Source organism: Idiotropiscis lumnitzeri, chromosome 10 (assembly GCF_059441095.1).
Source record: "Idiotropiscis lumnitzeri isolate Australia: NSW breed Sydney's pygmy pipehorse chromosome 10, RoL_Ilum_1.0, whole genome shotgun sequence".
Taxonomy (NCBI): domain Eukaryota; kingdom Metazoa; phylum Chordata; class Actinopteri; order Syngnathiformes; family Syngnathidae; genus Idiotropiscis; species Idiotropiscis lumnitzeri.
The window spans coordinates 6396460-6419775 of NC_142400.1; the positions used below are offsets into that span (position 1 = coordinate 6396460).

Here is a 23316-nt window from a genome sequence, read left to right on the forward strand (position 1 = left end):
AGTTACGCAATTCACATTCAAATCGATGATAATCAGATTCAGTTTATAGTGGCACAAATATCAGCCAATAGGACTCGTCTTTGGGAGTGGAAACTTTTACCTTCGATTGGTACAGTCGTACGAGCAAGCAAGTCTTCGGCGTCAACAATGCGAGCAATACCGATGACCTTCTTCTTACTGTCCCTCAGTGAGTATTTTCAAATGCAGTATGAACGACTTTCATATATTACTCGAAGTAACTTATTATTTCTGCCAGGTGGGACCTGGGCTATAAGTGAGGAAGTGCAGGTCGTTGATGCCGTTTTGGGTGAAAATTGTGCATTACCGTGCAGAGCTCAATTCAAAGCAGGAGTGCAGTACCTGTTTGTCAGCTGGTTTAAGGTAAATAAATGCATCGACTACATTTGTGCTATTTTACATTCGTGTCCGTTGAGGGGTTTTTTTTTTCATTGTGCTTACACTTTCAATTTTCGCATGTCAGTGTATTATTACTTCTTTCACTTTCACTATTTATCGCCTGCAACGGTCTTAGAATTCCATATAAAACGAAATACATGTTTAAAAAGAGCATAATGTTACAGTGCTGTACACTAATAGTGTAATGCATTGGGTTGTCTGTTATTGTGTTGACATTTGCGCGCGCGCGCGCGAGAGAGAGAGAGAGAGAGCAAGTGTAAAGAGATATAAAGTGACATAAAAACGCCAATCTCATTTTCAACATTGTCCGATAAGTGTAAAGATGTTAAATGTCTTTAAAATGTTGGAAACAAATGTAATGCGTTTAAAAAAAAAAACATTAAAAATGAAACGTTCTTAATGGATCAAAGTGCAAAAATAAATTAAACTAATCTGACCATTACTCATTCACTGCAACGGGCGGCTATAGACGTCAGTGAGCCTTTTTACATGGGTTGGCAATAGATGACTTAATTGTCATAAATTAAAGAAACTAAGAGCTGTTAAAATTTAAGAACAGAAATTTTAATCACGCTTTTCAAACCTCTTAGGATTAAAAAAAAAAGGGGGTAGAAAAAAACCCTCAAGTCGTCACCCTATCGGTGTTTAGGGCTTTATGTGTACAAATTATCTTAGAAGCCAAGTTACATGCCTCCTAAGTGAGGGACAAGTATTAGTAACATGAAAAATCTACATTTACGGTACAAATAAAAATGTGTTAAAAAATAACCATTAAATTTAGAACTACATTTTGACAGTACAAGGATTCCAGCCGAGAGCGCCGAGACATAAATCTAAAGAAATATTGCACCGCTCCTACCTCCTCACTCACTCAGTGAACCTTCTCGATATGACAGATGCAGCTTCACGGTGACACGCTGACGCCGCAGCGCCGAGGCCTTGTGATTCGCAAGCTGCCCGACGGCATGATGGAGCACTACGTGGACCTGAAGCGGGAGGTAGTGCTTGACAACCGCACTAGTGACATCCAGCTGCCTAATGTGACGTGCGGTGATGATGGAACGTACAAATGCCGCCTGTACGCACCCGTTGGCGAGAGGAACCAAGAGGGAGAAGTGGTCCTCAAGCTGTCGGGTGCGAATCGCCGAAACCTTCCCTAGACTTACGTGTGCCCCAATTTTGAAATGATGAGACAAGGAAAGCCACATTTGAGCTGTTGTTTAAATGGCACAAACAGTCAAATATAGAAAATGAAATGAGTAATCCCAATTTACCGCGAGTATGTTGCACTGTCAGTTTGACGCTCCCATAATAATATTGAACTTTTTTTGACCACTTACAGATTGCAACATACCTGTTACACTCCTGAAAACTAATAATGGAGTGATCATTTTGGCTTCTGCTGTACTGATACTTATAATTGTCTTCCTGGGGAGTTACGTAAGTAACACACACCAAAACAGCATGGAAATTGTGTGTTGAAGTAGTTGTTAGATTATCTATGCTAATTTCTATTGGCCGGTCTGTGGCATTTCACATAATGTTAGCTCAGTGGTTTTCAAAATGGCGTACGCAACGTTTCCAGCACGTGTTTTCTATATAAAGTCAATGTTGTTTGTGCGGGTTAAGCCTAACTGCATGACCGGAATAATTCAAAGCATGGCTGAAATTAATTTCATCTCAAAAATGAGGTTCTGCAAAAAATGTTTGAGAACTACTGTGTTAGCATACTTCCGTTTGAAAAAGATTTTGTGGTTTGGGTGAACATTTTAGTGTTTAAATATACAGTTGTGATTGATTTTATATACAGCATCACCTGTAATGGGCTAATTTAGCTCCTTGCTATTTTTCAAATCTGGCTACTTAAGCTGTTTATCATGTTTATGTGCATTTCTAAAAAAAAAAATAATAATAATAATAATAATAACAACAGTTTCCTACCCATATAGTGTCATTTGAGAAAACGGCAACAGGACCAAAAGAAATCGTGGCAAGGAGTCAACGCATCATTGGACAAGATATGAGTTTCTGCTCATGGATCTCAACTTTCTGACCCAGGTCAATAGGAAATACAATACAAGGCAAATGAAATTGCCATGTTTACAAAAAAATTGAAAAAAACACAACCGGGGGGGGGGGGGGCTGCCACCCCAAAGTAACTAAATATTGGGGAAAAAATATAAAATGCAATTAAAACGTTCTATATGCTTTTTCCCAAAAAAATGGTAATGAAATCCCCCACCTCCAATTTTTTTAATGAAAATAAAGCCAACAAAAATCTCAGTATGTGAATCCTGCAAGTGTTTAGATGTTTTTAACCCCCCCAGTGAAATCAATTTTAATTGAAATTTAATTTAATGACATTTTTAAGCGGGATGGATAAACGTGTACAATGACTTTTTTTAATATGCTTATTTTATTTTTATACTTGTGCAACATTTAGGAATTTTCATTTTTTAATGCTTTTTTTTTATTCTCAACATTTTGAAGCTGTTTAATGTCATTTTGTACTTCTGACAAGAATGAAAATGAGATTGCCATTTTCATGGCGCTTAACATCTTTTTCCACTCATATTTGTATCTTATGTACCTCTAATACAGTCTCTTTTTTTCAATACATTTGTACGCCACTTTTGTCAATACTAAAAAGAAATGCTTAAATTACACAAAGGATTAGTGTGTCAACATAATAGTTTTGGATTTTTCATTTTGGTTATTTTTTTTCTTTTGGACATTTGTCTTTTTTTTTATTCAGTTCTAATAACTTTTTATATCGTTCATGTTTGTTAGGGTTTTGTTTTTCTAGGGTATTGTTTTTCGAAATTGTTTACATATGGAGTATTTGTCAAAAGGAAAAAAAGGTTACATATATCAAAAGGGGGAAAAAAGTTACTACGTATTGTGTAACAATGTAAACTACAATTCCCAAATGAATGTTTGACCTTCCTTCTTCCATACGGCTGTGCAGTATACTAAGAAAAATACATTTAAACAACCCATCAAATAATGTGTAATCTTCAACACGATAGACTAGAAATCCATCGGGGTCTCCCCGCGCAGGTTCGAATCCTGCCGACAACGAATTTTCGCTTTTTTTGCTATTAGGTTGTACTTCTATTTTTTGCTCCCCTTCCGTGATTACACCCCCCCCCCCAAGATGTTTTATGAATTGGATATTTTAACCATTGTAATTGGCTGGTTTCGACTTGCTTTCATACTTACTTTCAAAACAAATGTACGCGACGATTTCAAGTACTGTTTGATACGAAAAAGCAAGAAAACTAACTATTACTGAATTGATAATTACCTTTTGTTTTCGTTATTATCGTTGTTTTCGTTAGAGTTGCTCGACTTAAATAGATTAGCGACGTTATATAGGTTGAAGATTGGTTGCGCATTTCCGCCGTGTAATAAAGCAAAGTCGCGTGTCTTCCTTAAACTGGTACGATCGTACTTCCTTTAAAACTTTCAAAATAAATGATTACGTAAATTTCCTGTTTTGTACACTGCGAAAAAGCCAATAAACGAGCCCTTAATGAATTTATTATTTGTACTTAATGCTATGATGTTGTTTTTTTAATGTAAGTTTGTCAAGACTAAGTTAGAGAATAGCGGCGCGATTTACTTCGAAGGATTTTCTGTGCATGTCCGTTTATAATCACGTTACTTAGCAACGCTGAATGTTGTAATGGCGTCTTAATTAGCTTCGGAAGCTAATGGACAGATAGCCGCCATGGACGACGACCTAGACGAGCTGTTGGACGAGGTGGAAAATAAGTTTTGTCACAACATTTCCGTCAGCCTGGCCAGCTCCAAAAATGACGGAAAGTGCGGTAAAGACAACGACGAGCGCCGGAATGTCGGGTAAACCGTGCTAATGTGGCTAAAGCTAATGAGCAGTGATGACGTTCTATTATTGTAGCTTTTCTATGTTTATCAGTTTTTGTTGTTGTTTAATAATAGCGAGGCTTTCGTAGCTTAATGAGTATCCCTTGTGCAACCAGATGTGGGCAGAAGATAAGAAGCATCACTGAAGACATCGATGCTCTCCTGGAGGAATTACAGGAGGAAGACCACAGGGATGCACCTCAAGATAGGGTGAATCCTTTTGGATTAAAAATTTTATACCTAAAACATCGTAGCCACTACAACGTTGAACAACTCAAATTCAGTGAGAAAACCTGTACATTTGCACAGTTAAATTATGGTTGACTAATTTTCTTTTTTATAATGAAAAAATAAAATCAACATTTTGGAGGGCCTTGGAGCCGCTCTTTATTGATTTATCATTTTTCCCTGTGAACGGAGCAAGTCTATTCCTGCATTTGGTCGATTCTGTGTATATATAAATAATCATGGAAAACAATATCCCTCTAGCTCTTGAAAATGCCAAAATGCTCTAAAATGACCGGCCGTGAATTTAAACTCTCAAATTTTAATTGATTTGATTTGATCTATTTTTGCATGTTTTATTTCAGATTGCGCCACTCCCCAAAGGACATGAGGACAACAACCAGATTCAATCTCAACCTGGAGGGAGAAAGTGCGCTAAATGAGGCAGCCCAAATATTCGGAAGCCTATCTTGAGTTTAATGTCTCTCTTCCCTCCATCCATCCAGGTGCTGTCCCATTTACCTCGGAGGGAGCGCCGTGGCTAAAGGAGTGGGAACTGCCGCATCCAAGAGGTTCCAAAACCCAATTCATCTTTGACTATGAGTAACAATGTAATTAAAAACACATTGCTCTGAACGGCAATGACCAAAGGGTATGTGCGGACAGGTCATGTGACCAGCTGAGGTGCACCTCCTGCGACTTCCGGGTGTTGACGTTTGACGACCGCGAGTGGGACTCGTCATGCGATTACCTCTTCCTCAGGTGAACCTGAACCACAGTTTTACAGTTGTACCTTTGCTAGCGATGTTGACAGAGCACGAATAATGCCCTTCCAACTAGATCCGTGATTGTAAAGTGCGGTACATTTACGCAGGCTATGTTGAAATTACAAACTGTACTTAATAACTTTTATTTTAGTTACAATTTGGATGTAACTTTTATGTGCAATACAGTCCACTTAAATCATTCTAAAAGTATGTTTTAAAATTTTATTTTGGTGTTCGTGTTGAAACTTGACAATCCTATTAAATGTACTTTTTTATATGTGCATGCAGGAACAACATGCCTGACGACGGGAAGCTGGGATTCAAACTGAGGAAGAGGAAGGGTGTCCGAGCGTACGCTTGCCAATGCAGCTGGCTCACCGTATCGGAGGCCACAGACGTGTTGCTGCAGCCGCAGCTCAGATGGGTGTGTGCAAGACACCCGGACTAAATCGTCTTCATACACTACTCACAAAAAGATGTACACAACTTGCTGTCCTCCAATAAGGATCTGAATGGCAAAATTATTTTGGGTAATAGCAAAAAATATCCACTTTTTGCCTTTTCTTTGACTCTTTGTGTAAGTTGTGTATCATTAACATGGCAACGCCACCTGTACAGACCGGACAATTATGAGATGCTGTTGAACAAAATATTGTAACGTATAATATTAACACTTTCTAAACGCTTGGGGCCCGTCTACAGAGTAGACAAACCTAATTGTGCTGCTTCTCCAACCCAATCATGTCAACCAAACAGTAGCTGTGACTGCTGAGTTTCATAAAATAATTTACGTCCAGATTTTTTTCATCTTTGGAGATTTTTAATGATCCCATGAGAATCTCACTGAAGGTTTTACTTGTTGATATGGTTAAGAATATGTACATTTTTGTTTTTATTTGTCTATATAAAGATGTTTAATCTCGGGTTAGAGTCCTCTAAGTGGTTACATTGAGTGTCAAATTGAAAATTCATATCCACGACATTTATTAAGACAAAATTGCCACAAGAAGCATAGACAAGTATTAAGGCTGTCAAAATGAAAGCGTTAACTCTGGAGATTAAATTTTTTTTTTTAATGCAGTTGAACATTTTAGTCAGTTTTAACCAACACTACTGGAGTGATGTGCTTTTTTGGGAGAATTGTTTCAAAGGAAAATGCCTGCAAAAATGATATCGTATATAAATTCATATTCAAGGATCAAAGTCTTTGATTTAAAATGTACTTCATATTTGGTGATTTTACATTACTTCCAAGATATTATTCAATTAAATATCCGTGACAGGCCTCACAAAAATAGCATTTGAAAAATTTGATTAATCGCAATTAATTCTGGAAATTTTTTTCCGATGAATTAGTGAAAACACATAATCACTTGACAGCACTAAAAATAAATCTAACTAAATTTAATCATAAAATGACTTTTCCTATGCAAGTCAGGTCGTGTTTCTTTTGTTTAAATGACAACAATTGCATACACTCAAATGTACGCTTTGCCATCTGTTGGAAGGGCATTTAATTGTCATGGCTATCACTACACATCACTGACATAGATGGCTAAATAAAGACACATTTATGGCGTTACGTAAATACCTTTAGGTAAAATGTAGACAAAATGGATCATAAACCTTTGAATTATTTCATGAAATGTCAATGTACTTAGTGGTACTTCGTACGCCAGTCCAGCTGGTGGCGCTGTAACCAAGAAGGCGAACTCAAAAGAACGACTACAAAGATAAACACGAGGAAAGGGATGGAAGATTCCGATTTTGATGTGGTTATAGACGACTGGTTCATCGAAACGTTAAAAACGTAAGTCACCAAAAAGGTGTAATTGTCAACCTTTACGAACAAGCTTTTTTTATCTTAAAAAACGAACAGTGCGAGAAAATGCGAACGAGTCAGCGTGCTAATGTTAGCACGATGAGTTATGCGGCTTTGCACGTTGAACTCCGCTCAGAATTGTTCGTTTTGCAAAGCAGCTAGTCATAATGAATGTTTCTTTCATTAAACCAAATTTGGAAGCATAACAGGTTTAAAATGCACCTAATGCTCATTTCGGCTCGATTCGCTTTGATGCAGGCTTCGTTTAATTATTTCTGTGAACGTTACTCACCACAAGTCATCAGCGGCTTTTCAGTCTGAACTGTGCTTGGAAAGATGGCACTTTTTCAAAGCATCGCCCTGCCATGACGAATTCTTATGTTACAACACGTTTAAAGGCATCTTATCTCTTTCTGTGCCCAGTTTTTATTCATTGGCTTGGTTCTTTGAAGAGCTAATTTTAGACCGTGGCGCGTCTCTGACTTTACAGTTCCAACTCCGCTCGGAATTAATCTCAATTTCAGAAATCATTGCTTATCATGACTGTTTCCAATCTTAAATCTCTCATAAGAACATCCTATGCTCTAACTTCACATATTTCGTAATTCGGCTGGCTTCCGTTCATGCTATTTGCTTTTTTGGATGACTTTTAAATGTCTTCAGTCTCTCCTCAAAGCTAATGCAATTGAATAATATATATATGAATATATTTCTGATTAAAGCTGTGAGGTTAAAAAGATCATAATCCTGTCTTGCCTGTGTTGTACAGGTACAGAGACCTGCATGTGTATCAGCTCGAGTTTCCCACCCGAGTCATTGAGTGGACATCAGGGAAAAGTGAGTAAATCCATTTGCTAAAGCCCTTTTGATTGTTTTAAAAAATAATATTAAAAATGGACTGGACATATGGCCCCGGTGCGCCTGGGCATAACCCAAATCCTAGCCACTACCCCACTGGCGGAAGCATGCCGAGCAGCTATGGGTACGAAATATCCTCCAATCATCCTCCTCCTGGATTCCCTTGCATTTTCCCACCTCCGCAACCTCCTCCTGGCTACTTCCCCAACGTTCCACCTCCTATTCCTACGTATCCACCAGTCGTCCAGAGTTTTAACTGGAATCCGTCAAAAACTGACTTCCAGGCAACTAGTGAGCTTTTTCCTGAGTCTCCCATGGATGAAAAAACTCTCCAACAGAAGCAGGATGAGGAATGGCTCAGTAATTTCTTACAAAGAAGATCCAGAGAAACTACAAAAGACGCTGGAACGCCACAGTTGCAATGTCGTCCAGATTTTGGAGTCGTCTTACGCGACGCCGCTTGTCTCGCTTCCCGGCTGTCCGAGTCCTGCAAAAGCCTCACAAACAACCTTCACGAGGATGGCGCCGCCTGGGCCGCCTCTTACGGGGATGCCTTGCATCTAAAACGAGACCTCCAGGATAAACTGTCAAGTCTGGCAGACGGATTTGAAGCTAAAAAGCGGCATGTGGCTCGGGTGCGAGAGCGGCGGCTGAAAAGTAGACGAAAAGCGGAGGTGTTCCAAGCCGAGCGGGAGGTGCGGCGAGTCGAGAAGGAGAGCGCCGTGGACAAGTGGCGGATGCGACAAATCCACCAGGTGGAAGAGGAGAAGAAGGAGCGCGAGCTGAAGGTGGCGGCCGACTCGGTCCTCTGCGAGGTGCGCAAGAAGCAGAGTGACATCAAGCGGATGCTGGACGTCCTGCGCTCATTGGAGAAGCTACGGCGCCTGCGTAAAGACGCCGCCGCCCGTAGAGGCGTGACCACCGGGGAGGACGAGGACGCTGCGTTCCAGCGGCAACTGGACGAACTGCGGCGCGTCATCAAGGCGAGGACGCTCATCTACACGGCGGAGGAGAAGGCGCTGACGGTGATGTTGGACGGCGTGCAGGAGGAAGAGCGGCGGGCGCTGAGAAAGGACAGGGAGAGGCGGCAGAAGCACAAAATGGACGCCATGCTTTTCGGCGAGGAAGCGCCCGTCGACGCCGCCCTGCTGCCGTTTACGGAGTACTACGCCCAAACAGAATCCTCGCTGCACGCTTTGCTTCACGTACGCCGACAGTGGGATGTTTTCCTGGTGCCGGATGATCATTGTGACGGGACGACGATCCCGCCGGGGTGGATCCTGCCCCAGCCGCCCTCCAACCCGGCCTGGGCAGTCGCTCTGGTGGACTAATAACAACCAATTCATGTTTTTGTTTTTTAGCTTTTTCTTTGCCTCTTTGTGACTTATTATCACCGTTATCTACTAGCAATTATTTTACTAATCCATTCATCAATGAATCAGATTAAAAACGTTTTTTAAAAAAAATACAAAAATGTATTCTGTATTCTTTTTCCTCATTATTTCCCCCCGATTTTATTTATGCACCATTCACCATTTTTTAATCCATATGTTTCGAATAATTTTTTAACTTTTCTGGCACATTCTTCAAATAAATTTTTTTTAAACCACATTTTTTGCGGGAATTCATTTGTATAATTAAGGAGCAAAATATTATATCAGCAATTTGTTGTTGCAGTAGTATTCTGGTCCACACGAGGGCGCTGTATGCCTTCTATTATATATATTTTTTTAACTTCACGTGATAGTTCGACACTGGTTCCCCCCCACATCATGCAAATGTAACTGCTTATTTTTATGTCTACAGCCATCTGTGTGGCAGGTTACAACAAGTCCACAAAAAATGAAATTTTGGAGCTGTCTTTACCTCGAAAGCTCTTTGCTGAAGAAAACAAGGTAAATAAACCGATTGTAATAATAATGCAGCCTGTGGGCTGTGGTCTTTTTTTTAATGAAAATGTGTGAGTGGCCATATTCTTGTGTGCGTCATCGTTGTGTATATGCTTGTTCTTTTGCATATCTACATTTGTGTGTTTGTTCCTGTTTGTGTGTTAATTCATGATGACGATGATGCATTCAGGGTCTCTGCGCCGAGCGGGATTTCAAAGTGCTCCACGGTGGCTTTTCTCCCGGCCCTGTCAGCGATCTTAAACACGTCCCGGGAACGAGGTGAGCCGAAAGTCCCGACTCCAACATTTTCTGTCTTCAGTTCAAACCTGTGACTCTGTTTGTGCTGCTGCTCTTTTATTTTGAAAGGCTAATTGTGACCAACGACGGACTGACCTCAGATGTGCAGGTGTGGAACCTCGGGGGCGATGACACTGGTTCGTACCCGATGATGTCATCCAAACTATTTACAGTTGTCATGACTTAGTCATGAACTGGTTTTGCGTGCGTCAGACATCATCGCAAAGGTGGCGAGCGTCCACGGTTCGAAGGGAAGCACAGGTGGCGTGAAGATGGCGGCCCGACTCGCGCCGCAGCCGGAAGTTCTTCACGGGTGCCGGGGCGGTGACATCAGGCTGACGCAGCTGACCACAGGACAGACGCTCTACCAGCTTGGTAAATATTTGACAGGCTGGTTAATTGCGTGTGTCTGAATCACTGTTGCTACCTCAGGGTGACACTTAAAGCTCAGTGGCCCAACCCCCCTCAAAATATTGTTCGAAGCCTTGCCCGGGAAGTCGCCACTGATTTTTAAAGAGTCACCAGCAGGTTACAACCAAGACTAGAAAAGTCCCCGTGAATTTTGCCTTTCAGTTCCTTGTTTGAGGACGCAAGTTCTAAAAAGTACAAAAATCGTATTAAATAGTTGGACATTTACAGAAGGTCCAATCCAGTTCATACTGCATTCATGGTAGACACCACACCAAAGGTTACTGGACTTCTCCGCTCATCCGAGGTCCCTTTTATTTCTATTTTTTTATATAATCCCTAAGTTATTGCTATGAATACCGAGCAGTTTTTTAAAAAGAATAATACTAGATTTATTTCCATTTATTTTTTATTGGCCATCTTTACAGATGGGAGGAAAAACAATTTCAAAAGTTTGTGGAAAGTTCTATCTCATCGCCAAAAATATATATATATATATTTTTTTTTAATTGAAAAATACTTGGGGAAATAATTTGTATATTTTTTGCTTTAAAGAAACAAAATGGCAAAATATGCTTTTGGTTTGACAACAGTTGGAATGAATGGGTCTTTTTTTTTTTTCTTTTTCAAGCAGACTTGTTAGAATTGAAAGTGTTTTTCTATTTTCTTTATGACAACAGGAAGCGCTCCCTGATAAGTTTCTGTTTGCTTTTGTCCGAACAGCGTCCGCCTGCGAGGAGCGTCTCACCAGTTTCCACTTTGTCAGCAACGACGTCTTCCTGGCCGCCTGCGCCAACGGCGACGTTCTCACCGTGGACACGCGGACTTCGTCCCCTCCTCAACTGGCGCCTGCTCCCTCGACGCCCGATTCCGCCGTGTGGTGGGCGGATGCATCCGAGTGCAGGCTTGTCCGTTTGTCGTCATCCGGGCGGGCGGTGGTGTCCGACTTAAGGAGCCCGGCGAGCGTCACGTGTCGGGCTCAGCTTGCGGCGTGTTCACCGCATCGCGGCCTGGGTGACGTCAGCGTGTCGTGGGCGCCGGCGCTGGATGACGTCATCTCTGTGTCAGGTCAGCGTAAGAAATTCTGAGGATTTGATTTCCCCACATTTGCTAAAGTGCTTTTTAAAAATATTTATTTAGATTGTAAGCCATGCTCACTAATGTGACAACCAAGGCAAGGATAGTTATGTTTTGACAATTTAGATTTCCATTCCTTTCTCATGCGAATCAAATGTCATAAACTTTTCAACTTCGCATTCTTATTTTCAGGTTTCAGCGGTGTGGTCCAAATCTATGACACATCCTCGTGGGGGTCGGAACCCCAAGACGCGCTTCCGCTTTTCGAGCACCGCGGCCACGCCGTGTGTTCTCCGAGGTCTTCCAGTCAAGCGGAAGATGATGGCGCTGTCGCAGTCACTTGTCACCTTTGCCATCCCAAAGAATCCAGGACACTCGTGTCTGCCGCCACTGACGCATCGCTGCACGTGTGGGATTGGATTCACCAATCGGACGCCAGGTGACATGCAGGCTAAAGCCACGGATGTATATAATAACCTTGACTGCAGATTTGTGACTTACAGAGGTTCATGGTTACATTTTGCCCTGGCGGCATTTGCTTTCATTTAACTCTTCACGGGGTCTGACAACCTGTTGTGAGTTTCACTCAGAGGAATTTGTTGGTGATGAAATATGAATTTGAGATTTTCTCTCAAGACTTGTTGGTACAAGATTACGCTAGATGCCGTAGAGAAAGAAAATAACGTGAAAACTCAGTGAAGAAATATGTATTCAATATTGGTGCTGAGCAGGTGGCAACACAAGATGGCCGCCGTTGGCTTCACTTGCAGGTAATTATAGACAGCCATGGTTTAGCTGCTGGCTTTCGTCAATTGCCTGTCAAACCACACTCATTTTTACTGCTCTAAAGTGCTTGAATGTGGAAAAAGTGCTATTTTTTTTATTCTAATAAAACTTGTGAATCTTTACTTGTATGCATTTGTCATTGTTTCTTTTCCATAACTACCATATGGAAGTTTCATAGCCTTTTTAAGTATGTGATATTCTTTTGGGTATAATTTGTTGGAAGGATGAAAATTTGAAATAAGACACTGGATAAATAAAAACCCACGACCATGATGTGAGGAAATTTAAACCTTTTTCATGTTAAGGTCTCATCTAATCAGTGCAATAAAAAGTCAAACAAGCAACTCATAGATTTTACTTTTTTTTTTTCTTTAAAACAAGAAGAGAGGTCATAACACATTCGCTAATGCGTACAAGAATTAATGCACTTAGTAGTGATCATGAATCTCAAAGTTACATTCTGATTGAAGCCCTTTTTTCTAGACATCTTTAAACATTGAAAAGACAAACACAAACAATTCCAAGCAAAATCAGCCATGTCTTGAAGCTCCAAAGCCGCAAGAAGGGCAGCTTTGGAAGGGAACGAAGATGAAATTTCATTGGTGCAGCATTCAGGAAGCACGGCAGCAGTTAGTGTATCAAATTTATAACACAGCTCACTATTAAAATTGATAATCATAAAAGCACTCACAAGTGGATTTGAACTGCTATCATGGTCCTTTAAGACATCTAACAGACAACAAAACAGAAAAAAAAAAAACATAAGAGCACCCAAGAATCACCGGAGTGCCCCACATCACATTTGTCTGAAACAAATGTTAAATTAAAAACAAAAATCCCTTTCTTTAGCCGCTTTCAAACTCATTTTGTTTGAGTATGACGTTCCAATTATATTAGAAGCTACAAAAATAGTCTTACAAAAGATTTTTTCAAATATTTTTCAGAAAAATATTCCTTGAGAATAGTTCCTTTTTTTAGCGCATCAGTTTTCTGGAGGAAAAGTGCCATAATGAGAAGAAAAGTCATTTTTCAGAGTAATGTCGTAGTGTGACAATATGTAGTCATTATTTAGAGTAAAATTAAATTATATTCTTAAGTGTTTTTTTGGATAATATAATTTGCTCAATAAAAGTGTCAAATGTCATCTGTCTAAAACATAAGTAAATATATGTCTAATTTATTTGAAAGAAAAATAAGTTTTTTTGTTTGAGAGCAATCTAAAGAAATGTCTTTTTAAATTGTAATTTTAAATTCTAACGAGAATAAGCATTTTTTTTTTCTTTTGGGAAAAATCTAATAGGAGAGTAGTCATTTTGTTGTAAATTGTAATCAAACAAAAAGCTGATGGGGAGTTTTCAAGATTTGTTTTTGATGAAAAAAAAGTTGCAAATTTGATTTTTGAAGAAAGAATAAAAAATATCATCAGAAGAGTCATTTTGATAGAAAGTCACAATCCTTTTTACTAAAAAAAAGACATAACCTCAAGTAAAGGCTTTTTTTTTTTGTTAAAAGATCAAAATAAATTTTCCACAAAAAAAGGTGCCATCCTCTAAATTAGATTCTCAAGTAAAGAAAATCATAATCTGAGATGACAGTTGAAATCTGACAATGAAAAAGTCACGTGAAAAGAAATGTACATTCGTTTGATTAGTCATTGAGTAGCCACAAATTAGAAAAGCTTTTTGCACTTGTCACCTTTAACAAAAATACAAACTAAAATAAATGTTGTAGCCAAGGTTCTAATTTAACACCTGCCAAGTCGCTAAATGTGGGCTAAAATCAATTGTATCAGTCCGATATATGTGTGGGCATCGAGTTCCGTGACGGTGCCTCGTCCGCCCACTCAAAGAACATCGCTGAGAGTGTGAGGGAGCACTTGGCGCTGATCACAAGTGGGGCTTAACTGCGCTCGAAATGCCTCCTCAGTGCAACAATTCCAATTAGATATAGCGCAATGGAGGTGGCATGACGTGTATACGTTCACAGAATCCACGTTTGACGAGTTTGACGCTACCTCCCACGTCAAGCCTCAAACTTGAACGCAAACAACATCAGCGTCAGAATCGGGTGGGTTAAATAATGCAATACGATGATGTAATGCTACATAATGACACTAATACGCCCATTGGCAGCGCGAATGCCGGTATTTTAATGTTAGAGTGTAGAGTGCAACCAGCAAGAGAAACAAAGAGTGTGAGGGAGGTAGATCAAAACAGCGCAGCTGAAGTTTAAAAAAAATATATTAAAAATTGACTAGTGGTAAGCAGTTCAGGTGAATGGAAATTCATATTGGCTACTAACTTTAGAAAGTCACCAGGCGCATTGGCTAATGTTTCAAAAAAGTTAATTTAGAACCCTGGGTGTAGCCATGGAAACGGTTGCCAAGATGACATTTGGCAAGCACCAAATTTTTTTTCCACTCCGTGTGGGGAGGCGTTTAGTGTGTTGTACGAGGCACAAAGACGACGAAAGTGGAGGCACGCGGGTGTTAGCCACTCTTAAGTAGCCATGCGACGACATCATCTTGTAGAGAATATACAGAAAATACTGAAAAAGCAAAAACAATGACGATAAGAAAAACGTATTGTTTCAACAATTAAAGACGAAGTTTTTTTCAATACTGTTTTTTGAAAAAGAAAATGATTTTCTCATGAAACAAATCCGACTTTTCTTGAAAAATTCAAATTTAAGACCTAAGGACTATGACTTGGGGTTGCGGCAAATCTCAGTTTAAATCATAACAATAAAAAAACTAAATTTATAATAAACTAAAAATATTTTTTATTTTGGGAAAAAAAACAAAAAAAAACTTTTCTATTTGCAAAAAAAAAGACCTGGGGGAAAATGATCCAACATCGATTTCTCTCGTAAAACAACAATTACAACTTCTTGAAAACAAAAGGTTTTTATTTTTCAAAGAAATCACCTGCTCTTCAATTTTTTTGGGGGGGGACAAAAAAGAAAAGAATCTGACTAGGAAAAAAAAGGAAAAAACCTAACATTGTTTCCTCTGAGGGAAACTCTTCGCTTTATTTTTATTTATTTTTTTACACTTGATATTTTAACTTTTTTTTGTATTTCTCTCAAATATACCATTTCTTGAAAAAAATAGTTCTCAGGGGAAAATAGCTGCTCTCGAAAATATGACTTTCTTGAAATAAAATGCTAAATTTTTTCCTGTAAAAATTTACTTTAAATACAGATTTTCTCCACCTCCCCAAGCAAAAAAAAAAAAAAAATTTTTGACTTGAGCAAATTCCTTTTTTTAATCCTAAAAAAAAAAAAAAACACAAACAAACAAAAAAGGACGACTTCTCGAAATGACAGGCCTTTATTCTTTTAGTAATTGACTTTTACCTCACCCAGCTGGCGGCGATAACCGCACGTGGCGAGCAGAGTCTCAGTTCAAACAACATCAGCCCCGAAGGCACGCCCCCTCAGTCGCTGCTATCGTCGTCATCGTCGTCATCATCCGAGACGTCGCGAAAGTCCCCGGTGCGCCCGCAGACGGTGTCAGAGCGCCCGCCAGCCATCAGCTGGCCGTAGCAGAACTGGCAGACACGAACGGGCTTGGACGACTGGCTGGGCAGCAGGTACTTCTTCTCGGAGCAGGGCCCGCATACCACAAAGCCGCATTTGCGGCAGTGGTGGCGGCGGCTGACGGGCGTGAACTTGACCTTCTGGCATCTCATGCAGACGGTCGCCTCCGAGTCGGGTACCCAGACGGCGGCGTGCTCACCGACTGGCGCTTTGCCGCTCTTCTGGAGCAGCTCCTGAACGCACTTCCCGATGTGGTTCATCCACTCGGACTTCTCTGTGGCGGTGGCGGCGTAGACGGCGAAGGACTTGGTGGGCGTCTTGATGAGCCAGCCGTTACGCAGGTCGCCCTCATCGGGCACCGTGTCGATGGTGACGCTCTCCAGCGGGATGATGTGCTGCTTGTTGTACTTCTTCTTCTGTAGCACGATGTTGCCGTAGACCAAGATGTCGTTGAAGAGGAAGAACTGGCGCGCCTTGGGCTTCTTGCGGCACAGCTTGGTGAGGACGCCCTCGCCGATCAGCACGCGGCCCGGGATGGCCAGCGGCTGGCCCGCCGCCCCGAAGCAGCCCTCCACCACCGAGATGCGCTTGGAGTTGGCCTCGCTGTTGGCCAGGCGGTCCACCATCTTGGCCCGGCCTGCACCCACAAACCACACGTCGGGTTACGTCATGTCATGCAAACTGCCAGTCCAGCTTGTCATGCCCATTTCCAGAATGCAAATAAACACAAAAACTTAACAGGTCCGAGCAGGTGAGCACTGTCAAAATGTAGATCAAAGCAGGGCTTTCCTACCATCTTGTGATGCCAATCAATTATGTTCGGGTGAGTTAAGGAGCTTTATTTAGACAAAAGTAGGGCTTAGCCGCTACATGCGACACATTGGTGCAAATGAATAACGTTGGGGCGAGTTGAGAAGCTTCATTTTGACCAAAGCAGTGCTTTGCCACCATCTTGTGGTACCAAGAAACGATGTTGACATGAGTTAAGGAGCTTTATTTAGACAAAAATAGGGCTTTGCTGCAACTTATGGCACATTGGTGCAGAGGAACCACGTCGAAGTGAGTTGAGGAGCTTCATTTAGATACATGTAATGCTTTGCTGCCATTTTGTGGCATCTTGGTGCCAGGGAATGATCATGACGTGACCTGAAGAACTTCATTTTGGCAAAACGTAGTGCATTTCGGCCAACTTGGTGCATCTTTAACTAATCCTAAACCTTTGTACGGGTTTATCAGAAACACCAGAGTTATTTTAAGTCACTTCTCAGTTTTTTTTATCACTTACTTGCAGATTTTCAGGTCAGTTCAGATCATTGGCATTCCACGCAAGCCGCGTTAGCAACGGCTATGCTAATGAGCGCGGCCGTGTGCAGCCACCCTAGTGACGTGCACATTAATAAACCAGAGCGGTCGCCTCGCAGGCCTCACACATTTGGGACCTTGGCGAACAAACAGCTTGAAGTATGCTTGGGTTTTTTTTTTTTTATCTGGAGAACTGCTTAAGCAAGTCCTTTTTTTTTTTATTTACTGAAAATGGTGGATATATTGTGAATACTTAAGTATGTTTTAGTAAGTAACTAATGTTTTTGTGTAGTTTATGCATCACAGGTTTTCACTCATTGGGTTAAATCCGGAAAGTACCCCAGCAATAAATGGGAGTTTACTCGATTTTATGTTATGATCGGAACGAGTAAACAACGCTAATTAGCTATGCTAAACATTTTCCAAGACTTGTGTTCAAACTAGCCCACTGATCAATAAAACATCAAAAACAAGCTCGGTTGACATGAGGAGCGCCATGTGCATGCTAACGAGGCGCCAGCGTGGACATCCGAGGTGTCAACAGAGCCACAGACGCCACGGCGGTGGGATAAGAATAATTAGCAGCTCGGAATACGCCACACGGGCAGCCTTTAAAAGGCTTGTTGAGAAGGCTTTCTGCAACTTTGGCCGCTTCGCACGGAAAACGTGCGGTCGGGCGATAACGCGGGAAGCAATTATTGATTTGCATCCGCTGTCACTTCTTACGGTGAAATTGCTTTAAACGCAAAAGGGACTAAAGAGCAAGAAAGGATTATTGTTTTGTTTGGGTTTTTTTTTTAGTTTTGCAAATCCACAGTCGTAATTAATGTCTTTGAAGTAAATTTTTGCCGTTTTATAGATAAACGCGTAATTCATTAACGAGCCGGAGTCACTTAAGGCCTTCTAAGCAGCTTGCTGTCACGCCGTCAGTGGTTTGAATTTTGTCTTTAATGGCTTCTTCTGCAGCATCAGCTCACATCAATGGCAGAGGCGCAGCTGGGAGAGCATCATGTCGCGATGCGTAATAATCGGAATTAACAACAACCACAACAACAAAACCTCGAGATTGACAATTTGCTTCCGACTCATCAGGATTGTGAGCAAACTTTCACTTCAACCGTACAACTTTTAAAACGCCTCTCCTAGTACATTTAATAATTTGGTCTCGTTTAAAATGATTGAAATTTGGTTACTTTCAGACTAAATGAAATGACCCTAAAATAATGGCTCAAACCAAAATGGCAGATTTCCAGAGTCAAGGGCAAGGCTTCTTCAGATTTTTTTTTTGTCATATCTACCAATTTTTAAGTGAAACCTTTGAGGGCTGAATTTTCAAACGGTTGAGTTACTGGCGATTTAAATTTTAAGATGAGTTATCAAGAAGGGCTTGAAAACGGCCATCGGCCTCTGTTTCAGTCTTCAAACTTTTTGACGTTTGAAGTTCAATTAAAAATGAATTTGAAAATGAAGAATTTGAACCTTGCAAATGAGATTTACGAGAGACAACAGCATTTTCGTAAGTGCTCATAGGCGGAGCATGGCTAAATTTAAAGGCTCGCTAATCTCAATATCAGCTCCACACGGTTAGATTTTGATCAAACTTCTGAAAAGAGCCTGAAGAAGCATTTTAAGTATTACATAACTTTCTTGCGTTATTCCGATCAATGTTGAGATTGAAGGCGTGTTTCAGACAAACTATTTTGTCCGCGAGCACTTTTTCTTTTCCCTTTTTTAATTTGCGTCAAGTCGTAACACAGATCGACAATCAAGTCGTCTGATTGGCCGACACATGTCCAAACGTGTCTTTGGATCATCCTGGACTGAATACAGGATCTTGTCGGAATCCATCCTGGTTTTTCTATGCGTCAATATGACAAATCACAGGTCACTTGATTAGGTACACCACGCAACAATATGCTGTCGGAAAAATGTTCACCTCTGATTGACAGGCCTAATAATGGGTTTGTTCTTTTCTGTGGTTATGAATCACTGTCATTGCCGTCTACGACTGATAAACATTTTGTTGAATGAATACCTTGGTCACATTGTGAAAATTATTACCTCCGGGTAGAGAAAATCATCCCCCAAAGCAAATACTAATCTTTAGTGATGCCTTTTGAACACAACGCCAGCAGCAATAACAAAATATATTGTTTATTCATTTATTATGAACTCAAAAAGCCCTCGTGCAAATTTGCTGTTTGGCATTTGCTAATTCACAGCCCCCCCTCACACACTTAAAGTGTTACTTGTACACTTTGTAAACATACTGCACCGTGGACGACGGGTGACGCCTGGTAATCTGCAGCCATTTATACACACTGACATATTGGATTATGATTACACAAGGAACTGTGCTGGGAAGGAAAAAGGTGCAGGGTGGGGGAGGCAGATGATCAGGTAAATCATTGAGGAGCGCCTCGCCCTCCTTGCCTGCAGTACCAACACGCTCATAACACGTACAGCTGAGTTTCCCCACAACTGTTTATTGAACACAAATTAGTTTTAGAGTCAACTAAGTTGTAAAATGACCACATTAAAAGTTCTTCACAACCACAGAGATTCGAGACAATGACTTTAAATGATATTCTATATTTAAACGGAACTTTTCCTCATCTTTCTGAAATTCTAAGTCAGTAAAGAGTCTAAACTCTAATGTTGAACATAACACTTTCCAAATTTCTTCAGAATTCAAGTATTTTTCCCCAACAATGGAAATAGAAATAACCTATTCACTGTCAACATTTTCATTATTGAAAGCAACATGCTTTGTAATTCAATCCAATTTTGGGGGTTTTCCTGAAAAGTGATGATTTTGGAGGTACAAAAATTAAGCTCGACACCAACGATGTATGTGAAGTCTCATTGGTCCTAATGGGAACTATTAGAAGTGATTGGAAAGGATGTGTTGAAAATAAACCTCTTTGTAGGACGCATATTTGTGGATGCTAAGTAGCTTAGCAGACCATGCCACTCCGGCTCCCGAGAAGAGGTACAACTTTCCCCCCCCCCCAATGCAACTCGATGAGCTGCAACTTCCCTTTTGAAACAGGAAGACGACTCAGCAGGAGACTAGGTCACACTTTCGCTAAACTTCAAAAGCATTTTCATATTTTTAACGATAGCCAAATTGTCCGAGCACATATAGACAAGTATCCACACTGCCATTCTCACCTCTGTCCAATTTCGAGTCTTACATTAAACTCTACACCGGAAGCCGAGATTCGAACCCAGAACTTGAGAACTGTGAGGCAGAGGTGCTCACCACGACGAGCGTACCACTCTGGCCTCAAATTAAATGAAACTTCAAATTAAGTACTTCCCAATAAGCACTTTTAAACCAACCTTAACGCAACTTTGTTAATTTTAAATGACACGTTTATTGAACGGATATAAACTGAAAACTTGGAATTTGACGTCCAACTTAGACCAACTGTTGCTAAGGTTAGCCTAGCCTCGCTGGCTAGCCTAGCCTCGACAGAAAGTTAGCTATTCGCCTCTATCGCGGTTTGGGGTTGACTTTTTTTTTTAATTTTTAACTTTTCAACCCCAAACTACAAGCTATTGATCCATTTTATATCAGTGAGAGATATCGACCGTGCAAAGTTCACAAGGTGGATAAACACTGGAGCTCCGCTGAAAAAAAGTCAACGCTAACCAGCCAAGCTAGTAAACATTACTATGACACACACAACACTCAAGTAACTTTTTTTGTTCAAACATTAAAAGTACGTACCACACGCTCTTTTTTTCTCTCTCTGTCGCGTTGTTTTCCGGTGACTAATAAAATATAAAGTGTTCGGCGGATGGAGCGAGCAGAACAGCGGTTGCCATCAGAAAGCGTCCGTGAAAGTGGAGCAGAGTAGACACAAACGCAACACCACAAGCCTCCGCCTGCCTGGAGGATTAGGGGGGAAAAAACACACAACAACATGGCAGCCGAGCAACGCGATGCCTTCAATGTACACCCAAGGGTCGGAAATCACAAAGCTCGTTAAATCAGGCGTGTGCAGCGGATGAGCATTAATATGTTTTATCAACACCAATTTTTTTTTATTAATTATTAAACATTATTATTAACATTATTCTGCACATTTCCGAAGTTCGACAACTCCCACATTTCTCCACCCACTCAAACCATTTCAAATTCAAAATGTTCATCTCATTCAAGAAATATTGGGAATTATTTCCCTCATCCCTCAAATCTCCACTTTTCCTGCAATTCCACATTTTCCATGAAAATAATCCAAAAGGATTGAATATTTCAAATACAAGTGGTACCTTGAGATGCAATTTTAATGCGTCCCACGACCATGCTTATAACTCAAAATAATTGTATTTCAAATCATCATCCCTCAGGGAAATTAATAGATGGCCATTAATACACTTAGACGTGCAGTTGAATTGGCCCAAACACTATCAGAAGTACGGACCAATAATTTGGAATTTACATGAATGGCAATAATTATTACCATTTATTACAATGTGTTACCACTTTGCAACCCTTGTGAAGAGAAGCGGTACAAATAAAGAATGGATGGATAGTTTTGGTGTCACACCCCAAGATTCTAGGGGGACCCATTTGGCCACCTCAATGACACGTGTCTGAAGGCACGACCACTCTTCTCTGTGATCTAATTTACAAGGCTTTCCCCCCACTTTACAAGGACTTAAACCCACTCTCTTGCAATATGACAAAATTTGTGATTAGCCGGCAACCCATTAAATGTGAACCTTGCCTCTTGTCAAAAGTCATCTCGGATATACTTCAGCTCACCTGCACCTCTAGCGAGGATAAGTGGTATAGGTTAGAAACACCCGTTTGCACTTTGTGGCTCATATAAAATACATGTAAGAATGTAAAAATACATACATGCGCATCTGATGAAACATCTCCCACAATACACCCCCACCCTCTGCCTGCCTGCTTTCTTGCTCGGACACGCAAGTCCAAACAAAGATGACATCACTGCACACTCAAACGTGACTCAGAGGCCAGCCAGTGGACCGTGAGTTTGCGCGTGCTCGCGCACGCGCACGCACACACCCATCTGTCAAGCTCCTCCAGCCTAGCCGCCTTCCTCTCATCCCCCAGAACCTCCAGGGCCTCACCCAGCTGGGGTGATGAGGATGAGGATGAGGATGATGGAAGCCCGCAGACAACAAGCAAAGCATGTCACAGTCACAGTGAATTAACGCCACGCTCTTTGGTGGCGTGCGGGGATCGAACGCTGGCTCGTGCCACACAAGCCGCTGTGTCATCATAGCCCCCCTGCTCCTCCTCTTCATCGCTGCAATGTCCACCATCAGCACGCCACAGTCAGGCTAAGCAATGGAGCAATGTCATCGTCGTCAGCAGCGGCATGTGCATTTTTCAACCCGTGCATGTACAAATGTATAAAATATTTTTTTCGAACATTTATTTTCAATATATTATATTAAAAATATTTTGGGGATTTTTAAAAACATTTGCATTTTTGCATATTGAAATGAAAATGTTGAAAATAAATTGAATAAATCAAACTTTAAATGTCTGATTAAAAAAAATAAATTATTGAATTTATCTAGATATAATTTGATTATTATTACAAAAAATATTGATTTAGGACCGAGATGAATACAAATGTTGATTCTAATAGGAAAATATTTATATCAAAGGGTTGTGTGCTTTCCCTCTATTGTCATGCTGCGAGCCAAATTATGTGTATTGTGACTTGTAAGGTTTTGTCAAGTCACACAGGTTGCTTTTGGCCCTTGAAGACAACAAAGAAAGGCGTGTTATACTGCATTTCATGGCGCGGACAAACGTGACAGCAACTGTTTCATTTGCGATTGTTGCACATGCATGCAAACCACGGCGTCTATTACAAAAAGGGCGAGAAATTTTGCATTGAATTACATCTATGAAGTACATTGTGAGCGATATGAATAAATGTTGAGTGTCATTTCTGCTCTTCAAAGCGTTACGGTTTATCCGCTGCTTTGGCGCTACTCTGGCAACTGCTTGAACTGGATGACACGCACGCACACACGCACACGC

At 40.8% G+C, this 23316-nt stretch overlaps 5 protein-coding genes across 6 annotated transcripts; 4 read left to right on the forward strand and 1 right to left on the reverse strand.

Moving 5' to 3' along the window:
• Positions 1–89: 89 nt before the first annotated feature.
• Positions 90–3032, forward strand: cd83 (CD83 molecule). Of its 2 annotated transcripts, XM_088306416.1 has the most exons (5): positions 90–187; positions 257–381; positions 1314–1551; positions 1760–1857; positions 2367–3032. In XM_088306416.1, the coding sequence occupies exons 1-5, from the start codon at positions 148–150 to the stop codon at positions 2439–2441; spliced, it is 576 nt and encodes a 191-aa protein (XP_088162542.1). In that variant the 5' UTR covers positions 90–147; the 3' UTR covers positions 2442–3032. The 2 variants fall into 2 exon arrangements, with proteins under 2 accessions (XP_088162542.1, XP_088162543.1); XM_088306417.1 differs by lacking the exon at positions 1760–1857.
• A 972-nt stretch (positions 3033–4004) lies between these two features.
• Positions 4005–6220, forward strand: cfap418 (cilia and flagella associated protein 418). The gene is made up of 6 exons (XM_088306415.1): positions 4005–4281; positions 4422–4515; positions 4896–4960; positions 5037–5102; positions 5197–5292; positions 5586–6220. The coding sequence occupies exons 1-6, from the start codon at positions 4151–4153 to the stop codon at positions 5743–5745; spliced, it is 612 nt and encodes a 203-aa protein (XP_088162541.1). The 5' UTR covers positions 4005–4150; the 3' UTR covers positions 5746–6220.
• Positions 6221–6969: 749 nt separating this feature from the next.
• wdr73 (WD repeat domain 73) lies at positions 6970–12556 on the forward strand. The gene is made up of 8 exons (XM_088306411.1): positions 6970–7107; positions 7889–7956; positions 9784–9872; positions 10057–10145; positions 10233–10300; positions 10377–10538; positions 11295–11639; positions 11841–12556. Exons 1-8 carry the CDS (start codon positions 7049–7051, stop codon positions 12089–12091), a joined length of 1131 nt encoding a protein of 376 aa, XP_088162537.1. The 5' UTR covers positions 6970–7048; the 3' UTR covers positions 12092–12556.
• On the forward strand, positions 7019–9777 carry pdcd7 (programmed cell death 7). The gene is made up of 2 exons (XM_088306410.1): positions 7019–7107; positions 7889–9777. The coding sequence occupies exon 2, from the start codon at positions 8013–8015 to the stop codon at positions 9306–9308; it is 1296 nt and encodes a 431-aa protein (XP_088162536.1). The 5' UTR covers positions 7019–7107; positions 7889–8012; the 3' UTR covers positions 9309–9777.
• Positions 12557–12709: 153 nt separating the features above from the next.
• On the reverse strand, positions 12710–21229 carry plekhf2 (pleckstrin homology and FYVE domain containing 2). Its single transcript, XM_088306414.1, has 2 exons — positions 21013–21229; positions 12710–16611 (listed from the first exon to the last, which is right to left on the reverse strand). Exon 2 carries the CDS (start codon positions 16598–16600, stop codon positions 15872–15874), a length of 729 nt encoding a protein of 242 aa, XP_088162540.1. The 5' UTR covers positions 16601–16611; positions 21013–21229; the 3' UTR covers positions 12710–15871.
• Positions 21230–23316: the final 2087 nt, after the last annotated feature.

Excerpts from the sequence above, each read along its gene's own strand:
- plekhf2 (XM_088306414.1), bottom strand. The coding sequence starts at position 16,600 with ATGGTGGACCGCCTGGCCAACAGCGAGGCCAACTCCAAGCGCATCTCG.
- cfap418 (XM_088306415.1), top strand. The coding sequence starts at position 4,151 with ATGGACGACGACCTAGACGAGCTGTTGGACGAGGTGGAAAATAAGTTT. Across the intron at positions 4,516-4,895 it reads GGGATGCACCTCAAGATAGG|ATTGCGCCACTCCCCAAAGG; the intron begins GTGAATCCTTTT and ends GTTTTATTTCAG. Across the intron at positions 5,103-5,196 it reads GGAACTGCCGCATCCAAGAG|GTCATGTGACCAGCTGAGGT; the intron begins GTTCCAAAACCC and ends ATGTGCGGACAG.
- pdcd7 (XM_088306410.1), top strand. The coding sequence starts at position 8,013 with ATGGACTGGACATATGGCCCCGGTGCGCCTGGGCATAACCCAAATCCT.
- cd83 (XM_088306416.1), top strand. The coding sequence starts at position 148 with ATGCGAGCAATACCGATGACCTTCTTCTTACTGTCCCTCA. Across the intron at positions 188-256 it reads CTTCTTCTTACTGTCCCTCA|GTGGGACCTGGGCTATAAGT; the intron begins GTGAGTATTTTC and ends TATTTCTGCCAG. Across the intron at positions 382-1,313 it reads TGTTTGTCAGCTGGTTTAAG|ATGCAGCTTCACGGTGACAC; the intron begins GTAAATAAATGC and ends TCGATATGACAG.
- wdr73 (XM_088306411.1), top strand. The coding sequence starts at position 7,049 with ATGGAAGATTCCGATTTTGATGTGGTTATAGACGACTGGTTCATCGAA. Across the intron at positions 9,873-10,056 it reads TCTTTGCTGAAGAAAACAAG|GGTCTCTGCGCCGAGCGGGA; the intron begins GTAAATAAACCG and ends TGATGCATTCAG. Across the intron at positions 10,539-11,294 it reads ACAGACGCTCTACCAGCTTG|CGTCCGCCTGCGAGGAGCGT; the intron begins GTAAATATTTGA and ends TTGTCCGAACAG.